The sequence below is a fragment of the Zophobas morio genome, unplaced genomic scaffold (genome assembly GCF_036711695.1).
Source record: "Zophobas morio isolate AGI-343-1 ecotype UQ-CSIRO unplaced genomic scaffold, CSIRO_AGI_Zmor_V1 ptg000520l, whole genome shotgun sequence".
NCBI lineage: Eukaryota > Metazoa > Arthropoda > Insecta > Coleoptera > Tenebrionidae > Zophobas > Zophobas morio.
Genome location: NW_026972623.1, coordinates 14,016 through 38,756, shown reverse-complemented (window position 1 = coordinate 38,756; position 24,741 = coordinate 14,016). Strand labels below are relative to the sequence as shown.

Sequence of the window (24,741 nt, the reverse complement as noted above, 5' to 3'; positions counted from 1 at the left end):
ATAAATAATTTTTTTCAATTTGTAAGTTTTAAAACTTTAGGAATTGGACGGACTACTTAATTTGCTTCCACAAAATTTAGTAAGTCTACTTTAATGCCTAAAAAGGAAGTTTAATTATGAAAGAAGTGAAGCTCTTACACGGAGCTCATAAATATTGCTGTGTATAAAGTGTGACATGCTCAAGTGGGACATGGCAAATCGCAAATTCAGTGCGGTGTGCAGCTCAGTTTTAGGAAAACCACATCAATTTTTAGATAGAAATTAAAGCTATTTACTACTTTACTTTTTTTTTAAAGAAAATTATACTTTTTAAATTTACACGGCGACTTTTTACTGCTTACCGGAGCATGTTTGGGGATTAATAAAAAAAAAGACATTTGCGTTTTTATTGAAAAAGTGCAAGGTTTTTTAGCAAACATAAAAAATTTATAAAACAATTCTGACTAAAAACTTCTTTTTACTATGAGTTTAAAGCTTTTAACGGTGGGAACGTCAAGCATTATTTTTTGAATTAATCCTGTTTTGATATCTTTAATTAATCTGATTTTTAAAAATGAATAAACTTGGTTTTTATATTTGTAAAAGTAAGTTGATATGATTCGCATTTCACAATGGTAGTGTCCCCAGAACGCAGTGAGTCAAATGCTTAACTTGAAAATTTTTTCTAAGTTACTAAACTGTGCACTGCTAGTTATGGTCGGAGATTGACATATCTCAATTACAATCACTAGCAAAAGAATGGCGAAAATGAGAGTTGGGCGAGTCTAGTGGTATTGTTCAAATTGTTAATCTCAGTTTGCTTATAGAAAAGGCTTACTTTAAGAAAGTCATTAAAAAGACTTCTACAGCCTACAAAACGGTAGTGTAGGACTACCACAAGAATAGTTAACGTAAAAGAATTTAAAATTCTAAAGTGAATTTTTAATAATTGTTGTTAAGAATATACTAAGACTATTTAAAACCTGCTTAGCGCAAATGTTTTAATCCTTTTTTTCAACAGGGAAGCTTCATCTCAAACGAAATAAGTAAACTATTTTTTTGCCAGGCATAATTGCTTTCATATATAAGTAATTAGTAACAGCGGTATAGCTTAATATTTACCAACTAAAATAGTTTCTTTAATCAAAAGCGCAGTATCGTAGCATTGTACTAAAAACTATCATTGTATATGAAAAGAAAATTAAAAATAAAAGTGTTAAAGAAAAACAACTAACTAAAAGTATATATATATATATATATATATCAAACTTAAGAAAAATAAAGTTAAAATTACTATATAAGTTCTACTAAATTGCTCATAAAAATTTCGAGGTAAATTTTTTATTAAAAACAAAACAAAGTTCAATATTCGGAGGTAGAAAAAGCTAGAAACCTTAAAAAAACGAGATACTATACAATTTGAAGATTAATATTTAATTTTTTGATATTTATATTAATGCGACTAGTTAAAAGTTCTAAATTAGAGTTACTTTTTTTAAAAAAAATTTCCAAGTTTTCCTTTTTGGTTAATTCAAAAAAATATATTTACCTTCTACTTAAGTCAATTTATTTTAAAATTGCAAAATTTATTTTCAACTAAAAATTAAAATAATTCTTTGAAAGTAATAAAAATAAAGAGGGTCAACAGATTCTTTATGAAAGTTTTTCCAGAAAGGAATCTAAATTATATTCTTCGTCGTATTGCGACTGTTCCCATAAATCGCTTAACTGTTCTACGACTTCTCTTAAATTTTGCTTTGACTCTGAATTGGATTTTGACGATGCTTTGGATTTTTTCTGTTTAGATAAATTAAACTTACAAATTTTGAAAGCTTAAATATATATGAAAATATATATTAAAAAAATAGAAGTTATAGATTGTATCAAAATCTGGTTGGGGGGGTTCTCTCTTCTTAAGTAGTGCTTAATTTATATAAAGGTTAACGTAAATTTTTTAAAAATCAAAGACGAAAGTAGTTTAAATGAGCAGAAGTTCTTAACGTAAAGGGGTTAAAAAAAAAGTATATTTTCGTCTTAAAATAATTGCTGCAACTGATTTAATAAAAATTTAATATAATTTAAATAACATTTAAAAACGGCTTTAACATCAAAAATTCCTAACTTTACACTATAAAAAAAGCAACGCACCAGAAATTATGTTTCTTTAATTTATAATTAAACTAATTCCTATAATTTACTATTCAATTTTTATTTAAACTCTATAACTATTGTAATTCTTTTGAAGATGTTAAATTTTCTGTGTTCATAAAAAATTATATCCTCTCCAAAAACCATTCTAACAAACTTTCGAAATTAAACTCTGAAATTTTTAACAAACTTAAGCGCATACAGTCTACTCACAGCAATTTCAAGAATGCTGAGATCTTTATTTATGCCTAACCTCGTCACCCAAAAGATCCAGCAACTGAGTAGTATTCAAGCCCTGCAAAGACGCATTTTCGGTGGATATTACGGTGTTGGCGAGATTTAACTTGAATTTCTGAAGGCCCATGATCTTCTCTTCAAGAGTGTTTTTCATTATAAAGCGATAAACATTCACAACCTGAAATTAAAATAATAAAATTAAGAAAAAGAGGCACAAAAAACAATAAAAGTTATAGAACTGATATAAACTTTTTGAATCGTTTAAAGTAACGCTATTGAATTGTTAAAATAATAACGGAAAGTTTCTTTAAAATAAAAGTCTAAGCATAATTAGTATTTCATCTCAAAATTGAGTATTAAGTACAATTAACGAAAAAAGTTTTAACAGTGTGATCCTTAAATGAAGTATACAGAGGTTCAAAGCTTTAAAAAAAATTATAACAATTAGTTACGTTATACAAGTTCCTTCAACTATGAAAAAAATATATATATTATTTAGTTATTAAACCTTTTTTTGTCCAATGCGGTGAGCTCGGTCCATTGCTTGCAAATCTTTCATGGGATTCCAGTCATGTTCCATAAATATAACGGTGTCGGCTCCCGTCTGCCAACATAACAAGTATAAGAAATTTTGCGTGTAGAAAAAAGAAGCTTTAGTAAGTAATAAACTATAAAAAAAAGAAAATAAAAGATGGCTATGAGTTTCATTCACATAACAAAACGTAAATCACAATAAAAAAAATCCTAATAGTTACGTAAAAAATAAAAATTCTAGAAGCCTTTAAAAAAACTCGAACAAATTTTTTTAAAGTTTTTCAGCTTAATACTTTCAATACTATCTTTAAAAAAATAAATTATGTTAAAGAAAAATATTATCCTTAAATAATTAATAATCCTTAATAAAATAAAAAGTTAATGTCTATAATTTCACAATAAAATTACAGTTTGGACTTTCGCTTATTAGTTATTTTATAATAAGAAAATATTGTATGAAGTTAATAAATTAGTTTACAGTTTCATGTAAAAATAATAGTAATTATAAAAAATTAAAACACAATACTAAAACTAAAAGTAAACAAAATTCATAACATTTTTCATTCTGATTTAAAAATTTAGTCAACTTGCTCCATACAAAAAAAAATAGAAAAACTTTATAACAAAAAATGCTCTTCTCTACCAAAATATTAAAACTTAAATAGGATAAAAAGAATCGAATAAGCAAAATACTCAGTTTTTCCAAAATATCAACTTGTTTACTTTTCTATAGAACAGCTTATCGTTTATCAAAATTACCATTCACTTCCAATCAATTTATATATATATATATATATTTTATAAATACTGGTTATTTTATATTAATATGGTAATAATCAAATTATATTTCCATTGTAACATGACTACTTACATTTATAAACTTCAGTTCATTTAATAATAATAATAATAAGGATAATCATAACCAAATTTAGACCCAATCCGCCAATATGTGTGGTTAACAAAAGCAAATCGATGGTGGGATCACAATTAAACTTCTGTACTATTTCATGACGCTTCGAGAGTTCCGTATTTCCTACATATCAATAAAAAGAATATTAAAACATAATTTATAGTATTATAAATTTGGAGTATATCATTAAAACCTCTAAAAAGTTAACAAGAAAATAATAGGAATGCTAAAATAATTTTAGCAATAAATAAAAGAAAAGATGGAAAAATAAATTAGTATTAAAAATAGTATATTAAATTTCAGCATTTAAAATTATATTAATTAAATTAAAAAATGAGATATAAATATTATAATAAAAAAATTGATAATATAAAGTTATCATCAGAAACAAAAAAAATAGTTTAATAAATAAACTAAAAAAGCCAAGGAATGAGATATAAATTATAATATGTAAATCAGAAATAGATATCACCGTCCAGACGCAAGTAAGTGACTTGAGGCATAAAGGAGGCAAGACAGTCCGTTTCAATAATATCAAGCATCGCTTTAAGCTAAGCAGTAATGAAAATAATAATAATGAAATAAAAAATATAATAATTAATAAAAATGAAAATTATAATAGAAACATAATAATTTATACAATTGAATTCAAGTAAAAGAAGATAAAGTTTAGGAATTTTATTTGTATTTATAATAAATCGTAATAGACATTAATACTAAGTCTTCTTTAAAATATTAGAAGAACTTAAGATAAAAATATTTAAAAATAATATAACAGAAGTATTTACCTGACAAAATATTAAAACGCGATGATTGGTTACCGTAGACAGGCTGGTGTCCTCCTGCCCGGAATCCACGCCAATGCCACAATCGTTTAACAACTGCCTGAATTTCATTATATTTATAAGTACGCACAGACTCGCAGTAAATTTTACATTTTAATAGATTATATTCAGAAACTTTTAGGAAACACTAGAGATTAGCTTTATAATTTAATAAATGTCTTAATTCAGCTATAACAAAAAATTAAAATATAGCATATAAGATATTTATAATAATTCATAAATATACATTAATCAAATTTTTTTAATACTTCTAATAGTTTAACTTAATTATAAAAGTAATAAAAATTACATAGTTTAAAGGGTATAATGGTCTCTAGCGCCTACCATAAAAATTATCACAATGTCAAATATATACTTTAATAGCCTACGCTTGAGTCTTAAATAGTATCTAACGTTTCCTATAATAAAATGATAGAAACTAGTTTTAAAAAGTTATTTTAAGAGCTGTAAAAACAATTTAACAATCACAAAAAACGTTAATAATTAATAGTTAAATACAAACTTACATATCCAACAAATTGTAATTACATAAAAATATATGTTAATTGTAAACAAAAAAATTATGCCTTTTAAGTTGCACAATAGTATCTTTTTTTCTATTAATAATAGAAGAGAATAAATGTTACAATAACTTTCATCTTAAAAAAAATATATATTCAGCTTTAAATTTAAAAAGCAAAATATACAAATTCTTTGTTTCTGTATACACCAATAAAAAAAGGTGAAAATGAACACTGAAAACAGTGTTAGCATGATTACAGAAACAGTAGCAAACTAACAATATTAATATTTTATATAGCAATAATAATAATGTTAAATTACTTTAAGGCAACAAGTTTGGGTGAATGCTCGATACTATTAATATTAACATTTTCTGATTGCAACTTTAAATATTCTACAAAAAAAAAGGTTGATGTGCCTTTGCATTTTATAATTGGTCATATCATCCACTACCTGGATGCTTATTGGTGAGAACTAACTTCGGATGCGAGCAAAGTTTGCGTAAGTATTGCAATGCTTGAAATATATGGACAGAAGCCTCTTCTGAAGATGAACTTCTTAAAAAAGAATAGAGTGAAACTATTAGTATTAATACAAAATTCGCAGTACTTTTTGGCGGGAGTCTGACCGTCTTGCAGAGACCACGCTGCGGATCGAAGTTCGTCACCAAGCAAAGTTTTTGAGAACTCATCGTACAGAGAAGCCTAAAAAAGGTTTGTCTAAACTTAAAACTTTTATAAGCGTAACATAAATAATACCTGAAGTGGACTAAGCTGGCAATAATAATCTTGAATGATCTTAGGAGGTAGATCCTTACAGAAGATAATTAGTAACGTGAAAATTAACCAAGTTAGGGCTATATATATATATATATAAACCAGTAATATTGGTAAATTCCTTACAAACAACCAATGAGGAAAATAAAACAGTCAAAGTAATAATATGCACATAAAAATAACTTTCAAAACATCTTCTTTGACACGTCGCAGTATGAAAGGCAAAACTTGGCGGTGAAGATTCTCAAGAGCCAGCATGGCAGTCTAAATAAAGAAATAATAACGAAAGTATTATTTCACAGTATTTGAATATTAAAGAAAATTAAGAATAAATAAAAAAAGGTAAACCTATTATTTAAGATAATAATACTGTGAAAATTGTTGATTTGGATTTCAATGTAAAATTAATGTATTTATATAGTATATATAAACTTCATCATTTTTGGGTGTCGATGGCTTCTCCTCTCCTTTATGCATTATGGGCTTTTCATATTTTTCATAAAACTGACGCTCAGTGCCTACCATTATAAAAAATAAATATTAAAAACAATCATAAAAATAAAAAAAAAAAATAAAAAAGTATAAAATATACGATAAAAATATGAAAATACAATAATTATATAAATATTTAATGATTATCTGTTATCTGTTTAAAAGCCTGGAAAATATTAGTATTAAACAAAAAAAATTGAGAAATATAATTTTTTATTTTATATTATTATAAATAAGTAAAAGGATAAACAGTAGTCGCTAAAATAAAAAGAAACTTTATAATAATAAAAATTTTATATTATACAAAAATAAGATTAAAAGTATATTAATGTAGTATCAGTAAAAAAAAATTTATTTGAAAAACAGGTTCATAATAGTTTAGGAAGCAGTATTGAGTTTATAAGCTCCTTTACATAAATAATATTAACAACAAAACATCAATTTTATATTTAAAGTATTATTAAGTAAATTCTAACGTAAAAGTTAACTAGGAAAAGTAAAGTATATTAAATATATATACGTATGTATATCTCGTTTTACTTTACAAAAAAAACTACTTTTATGTTTATATTAAAATATTATAATACTTAATTTCGTGCGACTTATTAAAATTATATATGCAAACACCTACAACTCTCACTTCGCTATAAAAAATAGTGTTCGTAGGTAAAACTTCCAATTTTTTGTTAGTAAAAATATGATACTTGAATATACTTCATATGATTTTTTTTAAAAAAAGATATTAACTTTATATAATAACATATATTTATAAATTTTGATTATATTATTACATAAATAGTTCTATCATTTAGCTTAGTAATTTTTATAAAGAAAACTATATTATATTATTATTTCTACACGATATAAATAATTAAGCTTCTTTATCAAAATTTTGAAAGGTAACAATTTTTTTTTTACTAAATTCTTGTCCAACCTTAAAACTAACTTAAAACTTTGCCGTACAATACTTAAACTTTATGCCTTTAATATATTTTTTTAATAAATGACAATTCGTTTTTCAAAGTAAAAATAAATGATAAAAAGTTCAAAAAAAATAAAGAAACCAAGAAAGCCGGGCATGAGAAAGTCAAAAAGCGACCACAGCTCAAGCACGTTGTTCTAAAAAGTCATAATATTTACATAAGAAACTTTAAATGGTAGTTGGAACGACCAAATCATAAAAACTAATACAAATAAAGTTAATATTTACAAAAGTTGCTTAAAACAGACTTCTACGAAATAAAAAAAATTAGGACTCCCCTCATAAAAGTTTTTTATTATTTATATATATATATTCACAGCAAACGAATAAAAAAAAAATTCATAAATATTACATTTATCAAATTAAAAAGTTAAGTAGCAGTCATTACATAATTAACATTCAAAAAAGTAATTCTTCTTCTATTAAACAAATATATATATTTGACCAGTAAACCTTAAATATTGTTAGATAAATCCCAAACAAAATTACCTGAATGGGTGTCCCCGAGAGAATTAAGCGATGATTGGCATGGATCTTCTTAGACGATAGGGAAAGCTATTGGATAGTATAGTATAATACATTGAACACACCAATAATCTTTAAAGTTTAATAATTCATGCTAATTTCATAAAAAAATGAGCAAACAATAAAGTAAATACATGACAAAATATGTGCATAAACGTATGGAATAAAATATTAAGTAAATAACATATTTTTATGTAACATCAATTAATAATTTGTAATAATTTTTTTTTTAGTAAAGTATATAACAAATTTTAGTCTGAAATAAAATAACCTATAGTAGGCTTGAGAGCCGTTTTATAAAAGAAAAATTAGAACTTAGAAGTGAGCACTAACACAAAGGGTCAACCAAACAATACATCACAATAAGTAAAACACTATTCTTATTTGCCGTCAAATTCGTAAAAGAACTTTTAAGAATGAGCAACATATCCATAAAAAGGTACCTTATTTCTGGAATTTTTTATGATGTGACCTTCATCGAGTATACAATAAGAAAAATGCATTGTTGATAAGAAGTCAATATCCTTTTTTAAAACTTCATATGAAGTTATTATCACATCAAAATTCGTTAAGGAAGTGCGCAAGCTGTCAATATAATGGTATTGGATAAGTAGACATAAAAACCGCAGTGATGGTGCAGGTAAAGGCAAATAGAGAATTTTTTAGCTTCTAAATAAATTTTTCTTTTTTCTGCCCAATCACAAAACCGTAACACCAGATATAATGAAAAAGCAACCAAAGTCATGCTACCTTACGCACCATCATTTATCAATTAGTAACAAATATACGCATACTTGGCCCGTTCCAACACGGTTCCAACATACGAAAAAGGTCTCAATGAAGAAAAATTTTGAATCTCCCACTGCCAATGACCACAAAGCGTGGACGGACAAACGACTAAATGGGCTAGTGGACGTCCTGGAATTTTAGGACGTATGAGATAACGCAAAACGAACACGTTGACGTTTGTAACCAGCGCCACCCTTTTCATCGAGAGTCAAGCTCATTATACAAATGGACTGCAGTGTTTTTCCAAGGCCCATGTCTTTATTTTTGAGTAAATTACAACAGTAAGTATAACGATAAATACAAAAATATACCATCTCCAAGAATTCCGTGCAAGTTGTACTTCTTTAAGAAAAACAGCCAATTCACACCTTAAAAAATTAAGACATAAAAATGAACATGAACTGGTAAATGTTCACTATATGAAGTCAAAAATAATAATACAAGCACAGCTAACAAAGAGAGCCAACAATCATTATAAAAAGGATAAACCCTCTCTTTGATAAGAGCGCAGCTCGGCCCTAACTATAGACGGTATTTCGATCTCATTCGTTAAAGTATTGTCCAATAGTTGTAAAACAAATTTCCGTTCCTTAAAAATAATCTTTCTAGTGCAGTAATTAAAAATACAACACATTTACACCTCTTTCCATTGGTCTATAAGATCCGGCTTCAAACCAATAGGTCCAGCACTACCGACCTCTAACGGCATCAGTTTAACAAGGGCAGCAAAGCAAGATGCCGCCAGGTGACGTACATCGGCATCCTGATTGGATAATACAATAGAGAGTTCTAATTTTTTAAAAGAAGGATGACCTCATCGCTCATCCGCCCAAGCACAGGAATCACTAGAAAGGCCAAAAAGGGGACAATATAGTACTCCAGGCGCTCAACAATCACTGAAGAAATTGTAATGAAGCAATCGATAAAATTTTATAGCGATATTTAGCCAAAGGGAAAATAGGTAACAAAAGATTTAGTAAGTATTTAGAACTACCATATATAGACTCTATACAACCCTGACGCACAAGACAATCCGCGTGAGTTATTTGAGGAAGAATATTCTCAATAACAAACGTAACGAGGCGATAAGTATCACATTTACAAAGGACCTTACATTATAAAAGTAATGAAAAGAGATAAAAGTATAAAAAACCAATACGGCAAAGCATTGAGAACTCATATAGCGAATACACTTGAAGCTACTCTTCAAGCCAACCAGTAAATACTCGCAACACGCAAACGCCTTCAGTAGAAAAAGAAAGAATCTAAGAAAATGTTGGCAAAAGGTAAAGGAACACGTGTTAATTACGAAATAATTTGTGTACGTGTTATTTGTAGTTATAATAAAATGTAAAACGCTGATAAATTCGTTAAAATGCTAAATATACTTACAAACTTAAAACATTAAGTTTTATACCACTACTCAAATTTTTGTATAACTGTTTTTATTAATATATAAACGTTTACATGTTTAAATGTTAAAGTGGACCTAAAATAATGAAAACATTTACAAAGGAAAATACACGAGCGCGAAGCTCCACATGTAAAAGTGGCACTAAAATTATAAAGAAGTGAAGCGAATTTAGAAGTGATTCGATACTGACAGGCCCCAAAGTTCCTTTTAAAAGTTATTTTCACAAAAAAATAAACAATTGGGCTATTAAACCATTTGGCGCCAAAAAAAAATTCTTGATGGGCTCCACAAAATTTTCCAAAAGAACAGGAAGTAATAAAAATAATTCTTTATCGAAGACTCGGCAAATTTCACACAGCGCATAGAGACCCCCTTCATTATTATAATAGTAAGACGATCATCAGCATTATAAATAACGAACCTCTTCCCTGAATTCTATAAGCATCTAACTTTTCGTCATTTTCAGAATACTGCTTAAAACTTCTATATGGTAACGCAAAAGTATTAAAAGACAGTAGAAAAGAACCAAGAATTTGCTAACTTGGGATTGGAGGTTAGCAGCTCCTTTTCAAGAGACCATATGCCATCAGACACAGCTATACATAAGTCAGTATGAATAGTTAAGTCATCGGTTTTATGGTATTTTCTAATTTTATCATTCGCAATATATGCCCTAAAAAGCATTCCTACAGCTATAAATAATGTTTCCTAATGCAGAAGTATAGTTGTGTAAAGAAGATACCGATTCGCAACAAAAAAATATTGTCAAATAACAACACATTTGTTAACCTTAAAAATGGATTTTGTACTTTCTGGTTTTCGCAAAAACTACTGATACTTTATATATAACTACATATAAACATTTTACGAAATACTTAATAGTAATAAAATTAAAATAAAGATATGATGGTATATTTTAATATATTTTCCACCAATCAAAACCGATTTTAATACTCTAACACGCGACCTATAAAAAGGTACTCTACCATTGGTAAATTGTTAAAAATAGTAAAGAAAAATAATGAGCATCATAATACTTGTATTATACTCAACAGGCAAAGGCGGCTTCACTGTGGGATCTGCGCAAGCAAAGCTAATAATATTGCGAATAATTTTTTGATGGGATACATTCATTTTCAGGAGGAGAGCAATCCCTTTGGCACTTCAAATAGCGATAAGAATAGTAACTATAATGAGTATAATTATAATAAGAACCTGCGCATTTGCAGGGAGACATTGGACTCGGAGCGGAGAGACTTCATGAGTGGCTGTACAATGGGGTTCAACTTTGGCAGCAGTCGGCCGACTTGAATAGAAAAATACGCAAGCGAAGAAAGGATACTGGAGTGGATAATAGTAACATTGTTTCTATTAGTGAGGTAATAGGGGACCTAGTGTTTTCTTTACTTTGTTCTTCAGAAAGTTTCTTAATAGTTTCTTCTAAACGAATTCTTTGAGACTCCACATCTGAGTTTTGTCATTTTCAATAGAAATGATTTCACAGCAAAGTTTAAATAACGAATACTCATCCAACGGCTATCCGAGCGAGCGATCGAAGCATGCATCTGCTTCCACCATTTAGGAAAAATGTTATTCAAAAATTCACAAGCAAGCTCCTCTTAGTAATGGTGCGAAAAACATAATAATAAACTTAAGAATTTTTTCTCAAAAATAACTTCGGTTTTATTTACATTTTTAACCTCACAAAAGTTTACTACCAATATAAATTTGAAACTTCCTATTTACTATTATTAGTTGCAGAAGTATACTGACCATTGTACGTTCTAAAGTCGCCGACTTCATAGTAAGCATCTTGCGGAAGTCCTTAATAATAATAACAATGAAAGGTAATAATAATCATAATATTAATAACCTCTATTGCGAAAACTATTAATAATATCATATATATCCCCCCGCATTTGCTTTCGCAAAGGTTCCATTTCCTAATTTTTTATGAAAATAACAAAGAATGCCTACTAACAATGAAATAAATAAGCCCGTTTACCGTATACAACACTTCATAGGGATCAGTTAGAACATTATGAACTTTTTCAATCAAAATGTCGGGAAAATTATGCGTTCCTATATAAATAGTTCAGTAAAAAACTTGTATAATTTAAAAAATAGAAACGGGCATACGTTCGTCACACGTGAAATATAGCGCGGCCAACTCCGTGAGGAAGAGACCAGTTATTAAGCGGTTCGAATACGAAAGTGAACTCAGCAAATCCCCAAAATAAACGAGAATAGCTTTAAAGTGCTCCACTGACTTATAAAACGTGCAGCTGAAAACAAGTATTTATTATATTCTTGTGGGGTAATTGAAAGTAATATTTATATATCTATTTATAATTGTGAAACAGTAATAATACTTGTTATTATTATAAGACTGCTTGCAGTATTATTTAAAATATAGCAAAAATAATTCCAAAGTAAGGTTAAAAATTTGTTACATTACACATAATATATTAATTATTGCAGCAAAATTATAAAAAATAATGAGTTGTGCTGGTGCATGTTATAATATAAGTACAGAAGTGCTAAAGCGCAGGAGGAGATCAGACGAATTCTAACAGAAGCGTCTCGATCGTAAGGCATAATATCCACTTATAAACATTAAATATAAGGGTAAATATATATATAATTATAATTGACGATAACGATAAAACCCTTCATAATTTTATTCCTTCTGTCTGAAAAAACAGTGGAAGTAACCATTGAGGAATCATGAGAAAAAGGAAAACCACGTGGTGCACACGTCATCGTAAGCCATTGGTGAAAGAGAGGTGCTGTGAACTGCTGAGAAAAAGATGTGAAAGAGTATTATGTTGATCACCACGTGCAACTCGTAACTTGATATAAGTCTTCATTTCCACGTGTCATGGCCTCCAAAAGTTCTTTCCAAACTGGATATACAAAATGACTAGAGGTGCATTAAAACTAGAGCTGAACCGACGCTGACCAGTGAGTGCAGAGTCGTAAACGTCTTCATCGTCATCGACTAGAAAGCACAAGAATACGGCCTTAAGAAGGTCAGTGCCGACCAGCGACATCCAATGGGCACTTGCAGCAGAAGAAACAATAGTAGCCAATGCGTTCAGGGAAGCCATGCGCACTTTCTTATTGCCGTGACGAAAAAAGCTGGTAAGGCGGGGGACTAACTGGGAAAAGGGCATCCCCGTGGCCTTTTCTATTCCAGGTGGCTAAGTACCAAGGACAAAGAATACGGCACAAAGAAACCGTTAAGCTTCATTGCCGACGAATAGGAGAGGAGCCGCCCCAGTAAAGAAACAACCTTGTTGTTAATCGTAATAAATACAAAGAACGCATCGAATAATGGTAAGCCCACATGGACAGTAGAGGAAGTGACGTCATCTAAATCTAGCAGCAATCCCCACAAGATTTGCAGCAGAAGAGGAACCTTCCACGTTTGTAAGATAAACCATCAACAAAACCAAAGAAGAGATAAACTTATTTACAGAATCGGACGAGCCTGTTACTAGTTCTGGTAGGACGGGAATAAGACACTCCGCAGAAACGGCGCGTACGTCGTCCTCTCTGTCCTTTAAGCCACAAAGCAAGGCGGGAAGAACCTTTAGAGTATAAGCAAGGAGAACTCCATTCACAAAGTAATAGTAAAAACCTGCGGGAGAAGCCGACTGGTCAGATCCTTTCGAACATTCAAAATATACTTCAAGCCCAGCAGGCCGCCATAACGGATGTCCCACTGTAGTGGACCTCGTAAGCGCGGACAGTCAATAAAATTATAAAGCATACAGAGTCCCTCGTTTGCAATTGGAGCAACACCAATAGGACCTTCTCAATAAGATTGTCTGAAACATTTCCAGAAATTAATGAATTTTAAAAAGAAATTGAAAACAAAAAGCACCAGGCATGTACTTTAAAAGAGCCCCTAAAGCCTGAGCACTCGTTTCTCGAACCTTAGAAAGCAATAGTAATAATAATATTGTAAAGACGATAATGACCCACCGGAGCCACCACTTGGTCAAAGGCGAAGTCACCAACTTTGTCTAACGCAAAAACACAAAGTATGCGGATGGCGACATCTTCCAGCCATTTATAATGCGCTGCACGCTGTTCTTCGGGGGATTCGTTTAATACTGTGAGAATAATAACAATAATATATATGTAATAAAGGTTAGAGATAAGAATACTCATGCCGGCGCCTTCTCCATGCGATAATATGATCTCTCTAAGAGCAGCGGCAGCTCCGTGTCTAATCTGTATAAATGTATAAATACAAGGTACTTGATCAAAAGTTTTAGTGAAGAAATAGTTTTTAATAACCTCCCAAGAAGACGCGAAAAGGTCGCAACATAATTCCTCACAAAACTCTTCAAAAGGCCATGCGCAACAGAAATCCTGAGATAGTCAAAAAAAGAGAAGCAAAAGTTTTTAAAAATTCGGTATTTAGCATGTATAATAATTATTATAAAAAATCAAAATCTCCAATGATAAAAAAATAATCAAAAAAATTTCAAAAATAAAAGCAATAAACTACAAAATTTTAAAAGTAAATATATTATTGACTTTATGTTGTATAATAACTATTATCCACAATGAAGCTATTCTGTGAGATTATAAAATAAGAAGTTAGATGATAAGAAAAGCTCTACTTCCGAGCCGGCAGCGAAAACACGGCTTGAAGGCCTCGTGTGGGTACTTACATGCCCTTTAAATATATGCAAACTTTATCCTCATTGTATAAATGTATAATAACAGCAAAACATTCATAATTAATATTGATAAAAAAAATTTTATACAAAAACATAAATAAAAAACCACGTGGACCTTCAACGTTTCCACCAGTGAAACAATTGGGCTTCTCCTCTATACAAATTTAAGATTAATAATTGAATATATACGATGTTCATATAAATAGACTGGGAAAAGTTTGCTCAGAAGCCTTTTTAGTGCGCAAAAGTCTTTTGTGTTGTATTTTTTGACGGGCACTTAAACCTTTACTAATAATAGTAGATAGTTAACGATAAATAATAAAAAAGTTAAAGACCCTTCATGAAAGCAGACGAATCCTCACTAGTGGACGCAGTCCTTTTCGAAGGGGTCTCCTTAAAGACCTCCAAGTCCTTCATATATAATTATAGGCACATATCAAAAATAGAGTGCAATAAAATTTATGAAAGTTGCCTCCATTTTAATATCGATGCCAATGTTAGAATTAAAGGCTAAATTTAATTCTAACTGACTTTGAAGGTTTCTTTTGTGATATTCCAGCCTGATAAGACAGAAAATATAAAAAAAAGTGAAGAAATCTAAATTGAAAATAATAAATATATTATTTCTTAATTTTTTTTCTAAGTTACAGCCGAATAATAATTATAATTAAAAAAAATTTTAAAATTAAAACGAGTTTAACTTTAATTACTATATCATTTCATATTTATGTTTCTTTTAAAAAAATACAAAAGTATTATTCCTTCATAATATGCAATGTTTAAAAAATTTATTATTAAATATTCTATTTATCTTCAACAAAAGTTAAGTTATTTCACTAGTATACTTATTTGTTAATTTTATAAAACAATTCAAATTCAAATAAATCACACTAAAAAACTTTCAATAATTAAAAAATTAGCTTTTATCTAAAAGTTGCCTTTTACAGTTTTTGTAATCATTTCTAGTACAATAAAGAATCAATATATTTATTATATAATATAAATCCAACTCTATTAAAAGTAAATTATAGTCAACCTTTAAATAAATTTTTTTTTACTCAATTTTAATTAATAACAACTTTTATGGACTAATTAAAAAAAAATTATTATTAGCATAAAATAAAAGTAAGTTAATTCAAAATTAAAGTTAATTTAAAAATCAATTCAATACAAAATATATTCTTTCTGTAATGAACTTAATAAATAATAAAAATAAAATTCAAAATTTACTTAGTAAATGCAAATTAGAAAATTAAAGTTAAAAAAGCTTAAGTATTAAACTTCGCTAATTCAGGAGAAAATATGAAGAAAAATCTAAACGTCTCTGAATACATTTAAAATTTTAAAAACTTAAATCCAGATAGGGAAGACAATAACAATAGTTAATAAGTTAACAAAAGAGTACATACAAAAACTACTTAAAAAAAATCAAAATAATATATAATGTTACATATAATGAAAAGAAAGCAAAATAAAATATTTTCATATTAACAAAAAGGAACTCGAATTAGAAAATTAAAAAAAAAATAAAGGAAAAAATATGTATATAATTTAGAAAGTAAAAATTTAATTACCTCTGAGCTGCAGTTAACGTGCCCTCTTCAAAATCGTATTCTGAACCCCCTGAACTAAACATTGCGCGACCATTTTCGACAAGTCGGTGAATGTCAAAATTATCTTTGAAAAAAAAATAGAACAAAAATGAAATAACATAAAATTTTAAGATCTTACAAGAAAGACAGCAACAAAAAAAGAAGAGGTAAAAAAACTATTTAACTAAATATCAATAAAACAATATATAATAAAAAATAAGAAAACTACAGTAATAAAAAATAAAAAAGTTGAAAAACGCTGTATTTAGAAATAAAGCTCAAGTAGCCTTTAAAGTATATATATTAAATGCAAGTAAACTCTCATAGAACAATAAAATAGTAATAGTATAAATTTAAATAACTTTTACTTTAGAAACGTAAACGTATCTCACATTTAAGCAACAAATAGAGAGAAATATATAATACTGAAAGCACGTAAGCTATATAAAAACATTTAAACTATTATACCGTATTATAAAACATTATTAAGACAGAAACGTGATAAAAAATTAACCAAAAGATAATTGATAATTTGATTCATTTAGTTCCCGTTTGTTATCAGATTGAGAAAATGTAGCAGATGCCGGCGGCCTTATAGTATATAACAAATAACGCATAAAATCTTCTTCCTTACTGTAAGTCAAAATTCTTATTATTTTTTTTAATAAATTAATAATAAATTATATTACAACAGAGTTTACCATTTAGGAATATTAACAGCAACTTGCTTTATAGCTTCCGCGGCGGCTGTCCTGGTATCCCAATTAGCGCTCTTTAAGTACTCATGAATCTAGGTAAATAAATTAAAAATATGAAATTTTAGTAAATTCTTTTAATAATTTAATATCTTACGCGAAATAGCAAATTTAAAAGTTCATCGGGATGAAATTTGATAATTTCTCCTATTTGGACGGCGGCTGCTTTTCTTGACAAAGGGGTAGAGCCCTTATCTAAAAGGGTCAATAATCTCTCAAGCCTGATAATAAAAATAAATAATAATATATTAACTATACTACAAAGTAACTGGAGAAACCTCGTAGACATTATGATGCATGACGACTGTAAAACCCAGGATAGCGTTTAAAAAATATAAAGGTCCACTTATTGCCAAGCAAAGTAGCAAGCGAAAGTACGATCCAAATTAGAAAAATCTTTATTGTAGATAATACTAATAATAATTAACATATAGGCAAGCATTATTAAAGTCATTTTCGATAAAAAAATTCATAAAGCGAAAGGTCAGCATATAAAGAGGTAAGAGTCACACAAAGCGGAGAGGCAAAGGAGAAGGGATAGTTTAAGCACTAAGCGGGGGTCAACCACCAAAAAAAAAAGATGTACCCCTGAAACCAGCAAGTAGACCTCAATCCAAGCAAAGACTAGAATATTTATACTAGTGCAATCTCCACACTCTCCCATCCCAGGTTGGCTAAAAATCTTGCTTCCGGGGCTGGTAGCGGTGTTTATATACTTAGAAGCCTTTTTTTTTAATTCGATGTTATTTCTTACACTTTTTTCTAGTTTTATTTTTACCAAATAAAAGAACACTTTGTTTGGCCTTTGTCTAATCTCTTTAACACTTGCTTAAAACGGTCCTCCTAAGTGGTTTTGAAAACTTTAATAATATCACCCCTATCTACCTTTCTATTTTATTATTAATATAAAATAAAAAAAGTTAGGCTTTGAATTTACTTGACGTGGCTTCTTAGTTTTATAACCCTTTTGTGATAACATACTAATAATTTTATGAACAGAATTTACGTGGTGCATTACGAGTCGTAGTACCTTTTTGGCATAACTACTATATTGTTAATTTAAAGCTAATTTGAAATATATTGTTTACTAAAAAATTTTTAGTATAAAGCGAAGACCTGTAGTTAATTTATTAGTTGTAAAGTAGGGAATTATTCTTTGAAAATGAATTTTTTTTTATTAATTTGTTAGGAAAATTGAATTTTTTTAAGTAATATAGAAAAACGATTTTTTTTTAAGTCCATCATAATAACAATTCGTAGAAATCACCTCCATATTTGCGAAGCTCTCAATATTAACTTTATGATACATGCTTCTTGGTCAAAATAGCAGTTCGTGTTAGGAAGGTTCATGGTAGTTGTGAACGTTAAACACAATGTAATATTAAAGAATTTTTTTATTGTTTCCACATAAGATTTTAAGTTGAACTAATGAACTATTTTAAGGAGCTATTAAAAAAAAGCGCAAATAGCGGTACTGCCAACAACGGAACAGATGCCATAAGAGACAAAAGTTTGAAGAACCAAAAAAAAACAATCGCCAAAAAAATCTTTATTAATTAGTAGTGTTATAGGTAAAGCTCCACGAAAATATTGTTAGTAATTTAGGCAATTAAATTTTGAGCTGAATAGCCCCGGGTTAGATTTTATGGAGGGGTAGAAACTGCTTAAAGGTTTATTACTCTAAATTTTTTGGCCATTATCATTAAAATTCAAAAAGATTCTAGAAGATTTGATGAGCACAAGAAAAAATTTAATAGTGGAGCTGAAGTCACAAGTTTCTTTTATAGAAAATTAAACAACGAATGATATGTCAACCATTCATGGTGACTACTTGTAGATTCTCTAATGAAACAATGCTGTAACGCTGTTGCGTCGAGCTAACCTAAATAATATTTTTTAAAAGCAGTACTTAAAAACAGTTATTTAAGTCATTCAAAAACTAGTGCGTCGAGTGTTGTTGGTCATTTTGAAAGGACAACTCCGAATATTAACCTTTGAGGTAAGTTTATTTTTGACATCAAAGAGAAGAACTTTCTTATTTAAAAGAACTCTCAAGGGAGATCCTTAACAAAGTATTCGACTCATCCACAATATAGGCGAGGCATAAAAAGCGAACTTTACTACTAAAAAGATGAAATTAGATAACTAGGTAAGTAGGGTGGATATTGATGTTGAATCTTTTCTTTTTAGACACTGCTGTGTATGTTTATCCCAGCGGCCAAATCTATGACAACGATATAATACAAGCAGGAGGACAAGATATGATACAACAAAGTTACATTGCTTAAGAACCACCAAGAAAAAATTTAAGAACAAAAAGAATGGGAGCAGGAAAAATGGAAAGACAAAACTTGGTAATTTAAGCATCCTTGTTTTTGATATTATATAAATTAAACTCACGTTGATTGAAATGTGAATACACCTCACGGGTAGAGCTTTAGAGTCGGGCTTTGTTAAAACATTGAGCAATGTATGCACCCTTTAAAGTATAAACCCATAGCACGATAATTTTTTTGTCAATCACAAGTTTATTTTCAATAAGTATCCTCACAAAATAAAAAAAAATCAGGAACAGTTTATTAATTAGTTCGTTAACCTTCAGTTAATTACTGGTTTGTCTTCCAACCATATTATGTAAACTTGCAATTTGTTCGGTAGATCAAAAGTGTTACGGTTTATAAGTTTTCGGCTTAAGGATGCTAAAAACGACATTAATCAAAAAAAATTTCTATTATTTTTCATTAATTTCCTTGTTATTTAACACACTAATCATATCGGTAAAGTAACTTTTCTAAGCCCCCATAAAAATAGTCTGAAGTTTTGTCTTCAAAAGGCGCATGCAAGACAGTTCCCCCCCTAAGTCCGATATTAGTTTTGTAGAGAAACAGTCGCTGGACTGGAGGCCAGGGCCTACACTGCATGGCGCATGGTTTAGTTCAATATAGCCACACTCACGAACTGCATCATCAGCAAATGAACCGGAGTATTGAAATTTTTCATATTCTCAACAAGTTTACGATTATTATTTAGAATTATACAGCCATACGTGATATCCAACAATCAAATATAATCAAGTTAACTTGCTCAAGTTTACAGTCGCTTAGGCTCCTTCTTGTTAAAATTCTAGAAAATTTTTTATAATTAGGTGCGGCGTTACATATCATTACCTTTTTTAATTAAAGGCTTGCTTTGCGGAATAAATATATTGGCTTTCTAAGCTTTGTCTGTGAGAATGCTCTGAAGATCTCCACAAGGTTATTATTATAACCAAGTAAAAAACGTAAATTGGTGCCTAAAAATAGCTTTATTAGCGTTTTATGCTTGCAATTAGTCGTGTCTCGCCCGGACTATTAATTTTTTAGATGTCATAATAATTATACTTAAGATGTTAAGTACGCTGTGCCTATTCAGGAAACTTAGTATGAATATAGCGCTTCTCATAGTTGGTGTTTTGTCCTAAAAAATTATTACTTGGGGAAAAAACTATTAATAGTCGTTCTTTTTCCCTTTATTTTTCTGGTAACAAGGAAAAATTTTCTTTCATAGTAACTATCTTTTAAAAAAGTTTCACACACACAAACTGTAATACGGTTAAAAGAGTAGATTTGGAAACTGGTGTAAATACGATGGTGCACCCGCATTATAGAATCAAAAAGTTTACTTGCAGGTTATTCATGAATTACCTATTGGCTACTGTTGTTAAGTATGTTATACCGAATTTAGTTTCAAAATATACTTAAATTTTTAAACAATGAGCGTTTAGGGTAGCTCCTGTGAAGGACTAATTTCCTACCATTCTTGAAAAATAAAACTTTATAAATATTAAAATGTAATCTTTAGAAAATCTATTTATAATTAAAATTTATATAAATTTAATTTTCTTAAAAAAAATTCAATTCCTTATTTTATTTTAACTGGCTATAGAAATAGAAATATAAACTTACTGTGTAAATTTTATTGGAAAAAAGTTAAAGTTATAACATTTACACATTAATAGTCGCTTATAGAATCTTTAAAAAGCATTGCAGAAGTATTAAAAGAGATTTTCATACTCTTTTTTATAAATAATAGCGTAGCTGATCATGGAACCGTAAATTAGGAGATTGCCAACTTTCACAATTAAACATTTTAGATTAGTAACATAACTACACACTAAAAATATTAACTTTTTTTTACAGAAAAGAAAGATTATTTAATTTTAATAAGGTAAAACTAAACTTTAAAAGATAATTACTAAATTTCCTGTAACTATACAAAAATTTATTTCTTCAAAATTTATTGAATATAAAGAAAAAGTTATTACGCTAACATTTAAACAATTATATAATAATATTATATTATTAGTATTAACAAAGTAGGTTTTTATATAATATAACCTAAAACCAAGATGGAGGCACCAATTTTTATCTTCAAAAAAAAGATTTGTGGAAATACAGCATTTTATAATAAAATTAGGAAAATAAATAAAAAATAATAAATATTTAAAATAAACTGACTAACAAATTTCTTTAAAAGATTGTCTAATTTTTTTTTTATAAAAATAACCAAAGAAACTTACAAGTGTTGTTTAGTAAAACCTAATACACAACCTTGTAAAGATTCAAAAAAATTAGATTTTTAATAAATAGAATTGATAACTATAACTATTTTAAGTTTTTTTTTTAAATTTTGCTTATATAAGAAAAAAGAAAAACAATCAGTAAATATAGAAAAGAATAAAATATAATAATAATAATTACGAAGTGCGAATGAGCCAATATGATTGGAAGGCCTTGTTAAGTGTTTCATAAAAAAATAAATTTAAATTAGTTTTATAAATTAAAAATTAAAGTTATTATTAAAAATAATTAAAAACATGATAATATTTGAAGTAATAACTATTATTTAAAGGAAAAAAATAAGAAATAATAGTTTCTCCGAAAAATTATTTTAAAAATAAACTTTTATTTTACAATAAAAAAATTTCTTATTACAATATCAATCTAACCAAAAAAAAGAACATGTAGAAGTTAAATTATAAAAAGAACTTTACACTTATAAAATTATATAAAGCAATTTCTTAAAACGCTTCACGTAAAAATGTGGTATTACCTTTATTATTTTATATTTATAATTAATTTATACGTATAAAAGTTTAAAAATGGAGGCTGCCAAAAGTTCTACTTAGAAAAGTGGGCAACTTTTATTACATTAAACAAAATCACACTTCAGCAGTGGTTCAAAGCTTCTTTCTTGCTTTTAGTTTTAAAAATAGTTTATAATAACGCATTATTTATTAGAACAAAGCTCGTGAACTTACAAAAAGAATTTAAAAAGGGCATAATTTAAGAGTATTAAAACATAATCGACAACTAAAGCTAGTTAGGCACTATAAAATATTTAAATTTAATAAATAAAAAAAGGATTAGATATATTGGGAATTATATAAAAAAAAACAAGTCTATACCAACCGAAACTGGAAGTCGCTAGAAACGAGGAGCAGAAGGTACTTAACTCTAGACTCTTGCTTAAAAAAAAACTTTTTATAAAGTCATTAACTAAAGAGAAATGCATGAAAACAAAATTAAAGGACTGAGTTAACTATATAATAACTAACTAATAAACCACACTCTGATACATAGTAGTTACTTAAAAACAGTTTTATATATATTTTATATTCTTAAAGAAGTTATATTTTGGTAACAGCTAAGCTTCTCTTTGCAGGCAAGTTTCTTGGTTTAAAATATATAAAGTACTGTTATTAAATTATTAAAGTTAAAAAAATGAGCCTAAATTTTTAGTTGAGAACTAGTTAAAAGATATACATCATTTATATAAAGTCAAATCAAACTTTATTGATAAAGTATTTATCTCATATAATATTAAATAAATTAAAAAAATATAGATGACTCTTTCAGTAGTTTAAAAATTTATCAAAGTATTTAAATTTTATTTAAATAATAAAAAAGTAATTAGATATAATATTGTCTATCCTTCGTAAATATATTGTCGGTAGATATTAAGGTCACCGTAAAGAAAGCTAGCTATTTGCCACATATATAAACTAAATTTAAAAAAATAATCCGAAGGTGTAAGAATTGACAATTTATTAGTTTTATAAAATTGATTAAATTATTCGGAGGGGTCCTTTTATAGTAGAAAAAATTTTACTTCGTGTAAAGATTACAAAAACCTAATTTACGATATATTTTTAAATAAATATAAGTTGCCAAGCAGAAAAGTTAACATTTTCAAAATAGCTGTATAGAAACCAGACGGCTAAACTGTAAAGGGATTTTTAAATTAAAATTATTATTAAAAATTTAGCAAAGTACTAATATTTTACTTCTATTTATAAATCAATATTATTTTTTTACTATAGATAACAAATTACTAACAAAAATATTTTTAAAATTAAAAATTAATAGTTTAAGAGAAATTTGTAAAACCAAATAAAATTTAAACTTATTCGAAAATTTTGATTATGTAATTAAGTAAACGCAAAACTTCTATGTACTATTATAGCTTTAATAAAAGTTATTTTATAATTTTCAACGAACTCATAATATATGTTACATTATAATATAGGTTAAAAGTATTTATAATATATGTGTGGTCAAAAAAGTATTACAAGTCATCATCGTCCAAGTGATCCGATTTATGTTGGTTTATCAACAAAGGCAAGGGAGAGATAATATGAAGAACAACTTATATAATAATATTATTAAAAAAAAGGTTTCTAATTTTTTTTAAATTACTTACATACAGATACTGGAGACCAATTTCTGAGTAAAAAAAAAGTGAATAGCTAAAAGATATTAAAAATATACATATAAAATAAAAAGTACCCATAATTAGGGAGCCCACAAGCCAAAAAAACCAAAATAACACCCACAGAAAAACATAAGGAGATGGCGCACAAAACTATGTATATTATTAAAACTATTAAGTAGTGGGTATCTCAATAAAAAAAAATAAACTATAAAATAAATATCATTCGAATTTTTTGTACGTAAACTTTATCTCGAATATCTGTTTAAAAAAATTAAGTTAATGTAAAGAAGGTTCGACTGTATAGCCCAAAATAAGAGGGTTTCTATAATATAATTTAAAAGAATATCTCAAAGAATTTACTACAACTGTACTCTGGGACCAAAAAAAAAGTGAAAAAACCAAAAAAGGAGAGCCTCATCCCTTCCTGCAACAAATTTCATTAGGTTATGATTGGTTTCGTTTTATCCCAAATTTTGCTGAGGTTGTATATGTAATAACTTCAAACCTTTATTTTCTACACATGGCTTTGAAGCTTTATTTTCAAGAGTATTTTTTTATTATATTCAAAATAGTGGTGGAAGCGAGAATTTCTCTCTTTTTTTTAAGATTTAAAAAAAGGGGGGAAACAAACCTAGACCTTTGTATAGATATGAATAGTCAAATGATGGTTGTTAAGTTAAACCAAAATAATGTAGTCTCCCATAATTATAATATTTTTTATAATACAAAAAGTAAAATTTAAGAGCTCAACTATTGTATATTTCACGATTAAAAACGAACATTTTATTTTGGGTTATATATATTCGCCGAAA

The 24,741-nt window shown here is 28.0% G+C and overlaps 1 protein-coding gene and 1 long non-coding RNA gene across 2 annotated transcripts; both read right to left on the bottom strand.

The window, feature by feature from the left end:
- Nucleotides 1-1,632: 1,632 nt before the first annotated feature.
- LOC135121195 (TATA-binding protein-associated factor 172-like) lies at nt 1,633-17,566 on the bottom strand. The gene is made up of 58 exons (XM_064045507.1): nt 17,455-17,566; nt 17,274-17,397; nt 17,123-17,211; nt 16,936-17,012; nt 16,404-16,506; nt 15,302-15,389; nt 15,165-15,240; nt 15,038-15,112; nt 14,945-14,983; nt 14,770-14,825; nt 14,441-14,515; nt 14,308-14,374; nt 14,123-14,253; nt 14,022-14,073; nt 13,910-13,965; nt 13,776-13,859; nt 13,612-13,725; nt 13,482-13,553; nt 13,373-13,427; nt 13,095-13,322; nt 12,986-13,038; nt 12,802-12,928; nt 12,666-12,738; nt 12,272-12,417; nt 12,138-12,214; nt 12,006-12,075; nt 11,906-11,956; nt 11,658-11,750; nt 11,524-11,599; nt 11,348-11,473; nt 11,170-11,294; nt 10,674-10,728; nt 10,554-10,615; nt 10,385-10,504; nt 10,242-10,336; nt 9,878-9,961; nt 9,713-9,827; nt 9,532-9,614; nt 9,359-9,481; nt 9,208-9,307; nt 9,030-9,086; nt 8,903-8,974; nt 8,724-8,847; nt 8,373-8,514; nt 7,894-7,959; nt 7,487-7,541; nt 6,363-6,448; nt 6,114-6,194; nt 5,913-5,966; nt 5,764-5,858; nt 5,608-5,711; nt 5,476-5,548; nt 4,597-4,693; nt 4,281-4,359; nt 3,822-3,931; nt 2,873-2,968; nt 2,381-2,542; nt 1,633-1,776 (listed from the first exon to the last, which is right to left on the bottom strand). The coding sequence occupies exons 1-58, from the start codon at nt 17,463-17,465 to the stop codon at nt 1,633-1,635; spliced, it is 5,223 nt and encodes a 1,740-aa protein (XP_063901577.1). The 5' UTR covers nt 17,466-17,566.
- Nucleotides 17,567-21,202: 3,636 nt separating this feature from the next.
- LOC135121198 (uncharacterized) lies at nt 21,203-24,350 on the bottom strand. Its single transcript, XR_010278884.1, has 8 exons — nt 24,329-24,350; nt 24,004-24,079; nt 23,918-23,940; nt 23,787-23,862; nt 22,627-22,682; nt 21,916-21,947; nt 21,553-21,583; nt 21,203-21,286 (listed from the first exon to the last, which is right to left on the bottom strand). It is a non-coding gene; the product is annotated as an uncharacterized LOC135121198 (long non-coding RNA).
- Nucleotides 24,351-24,741: the final 391 nt, after the last annotated feature.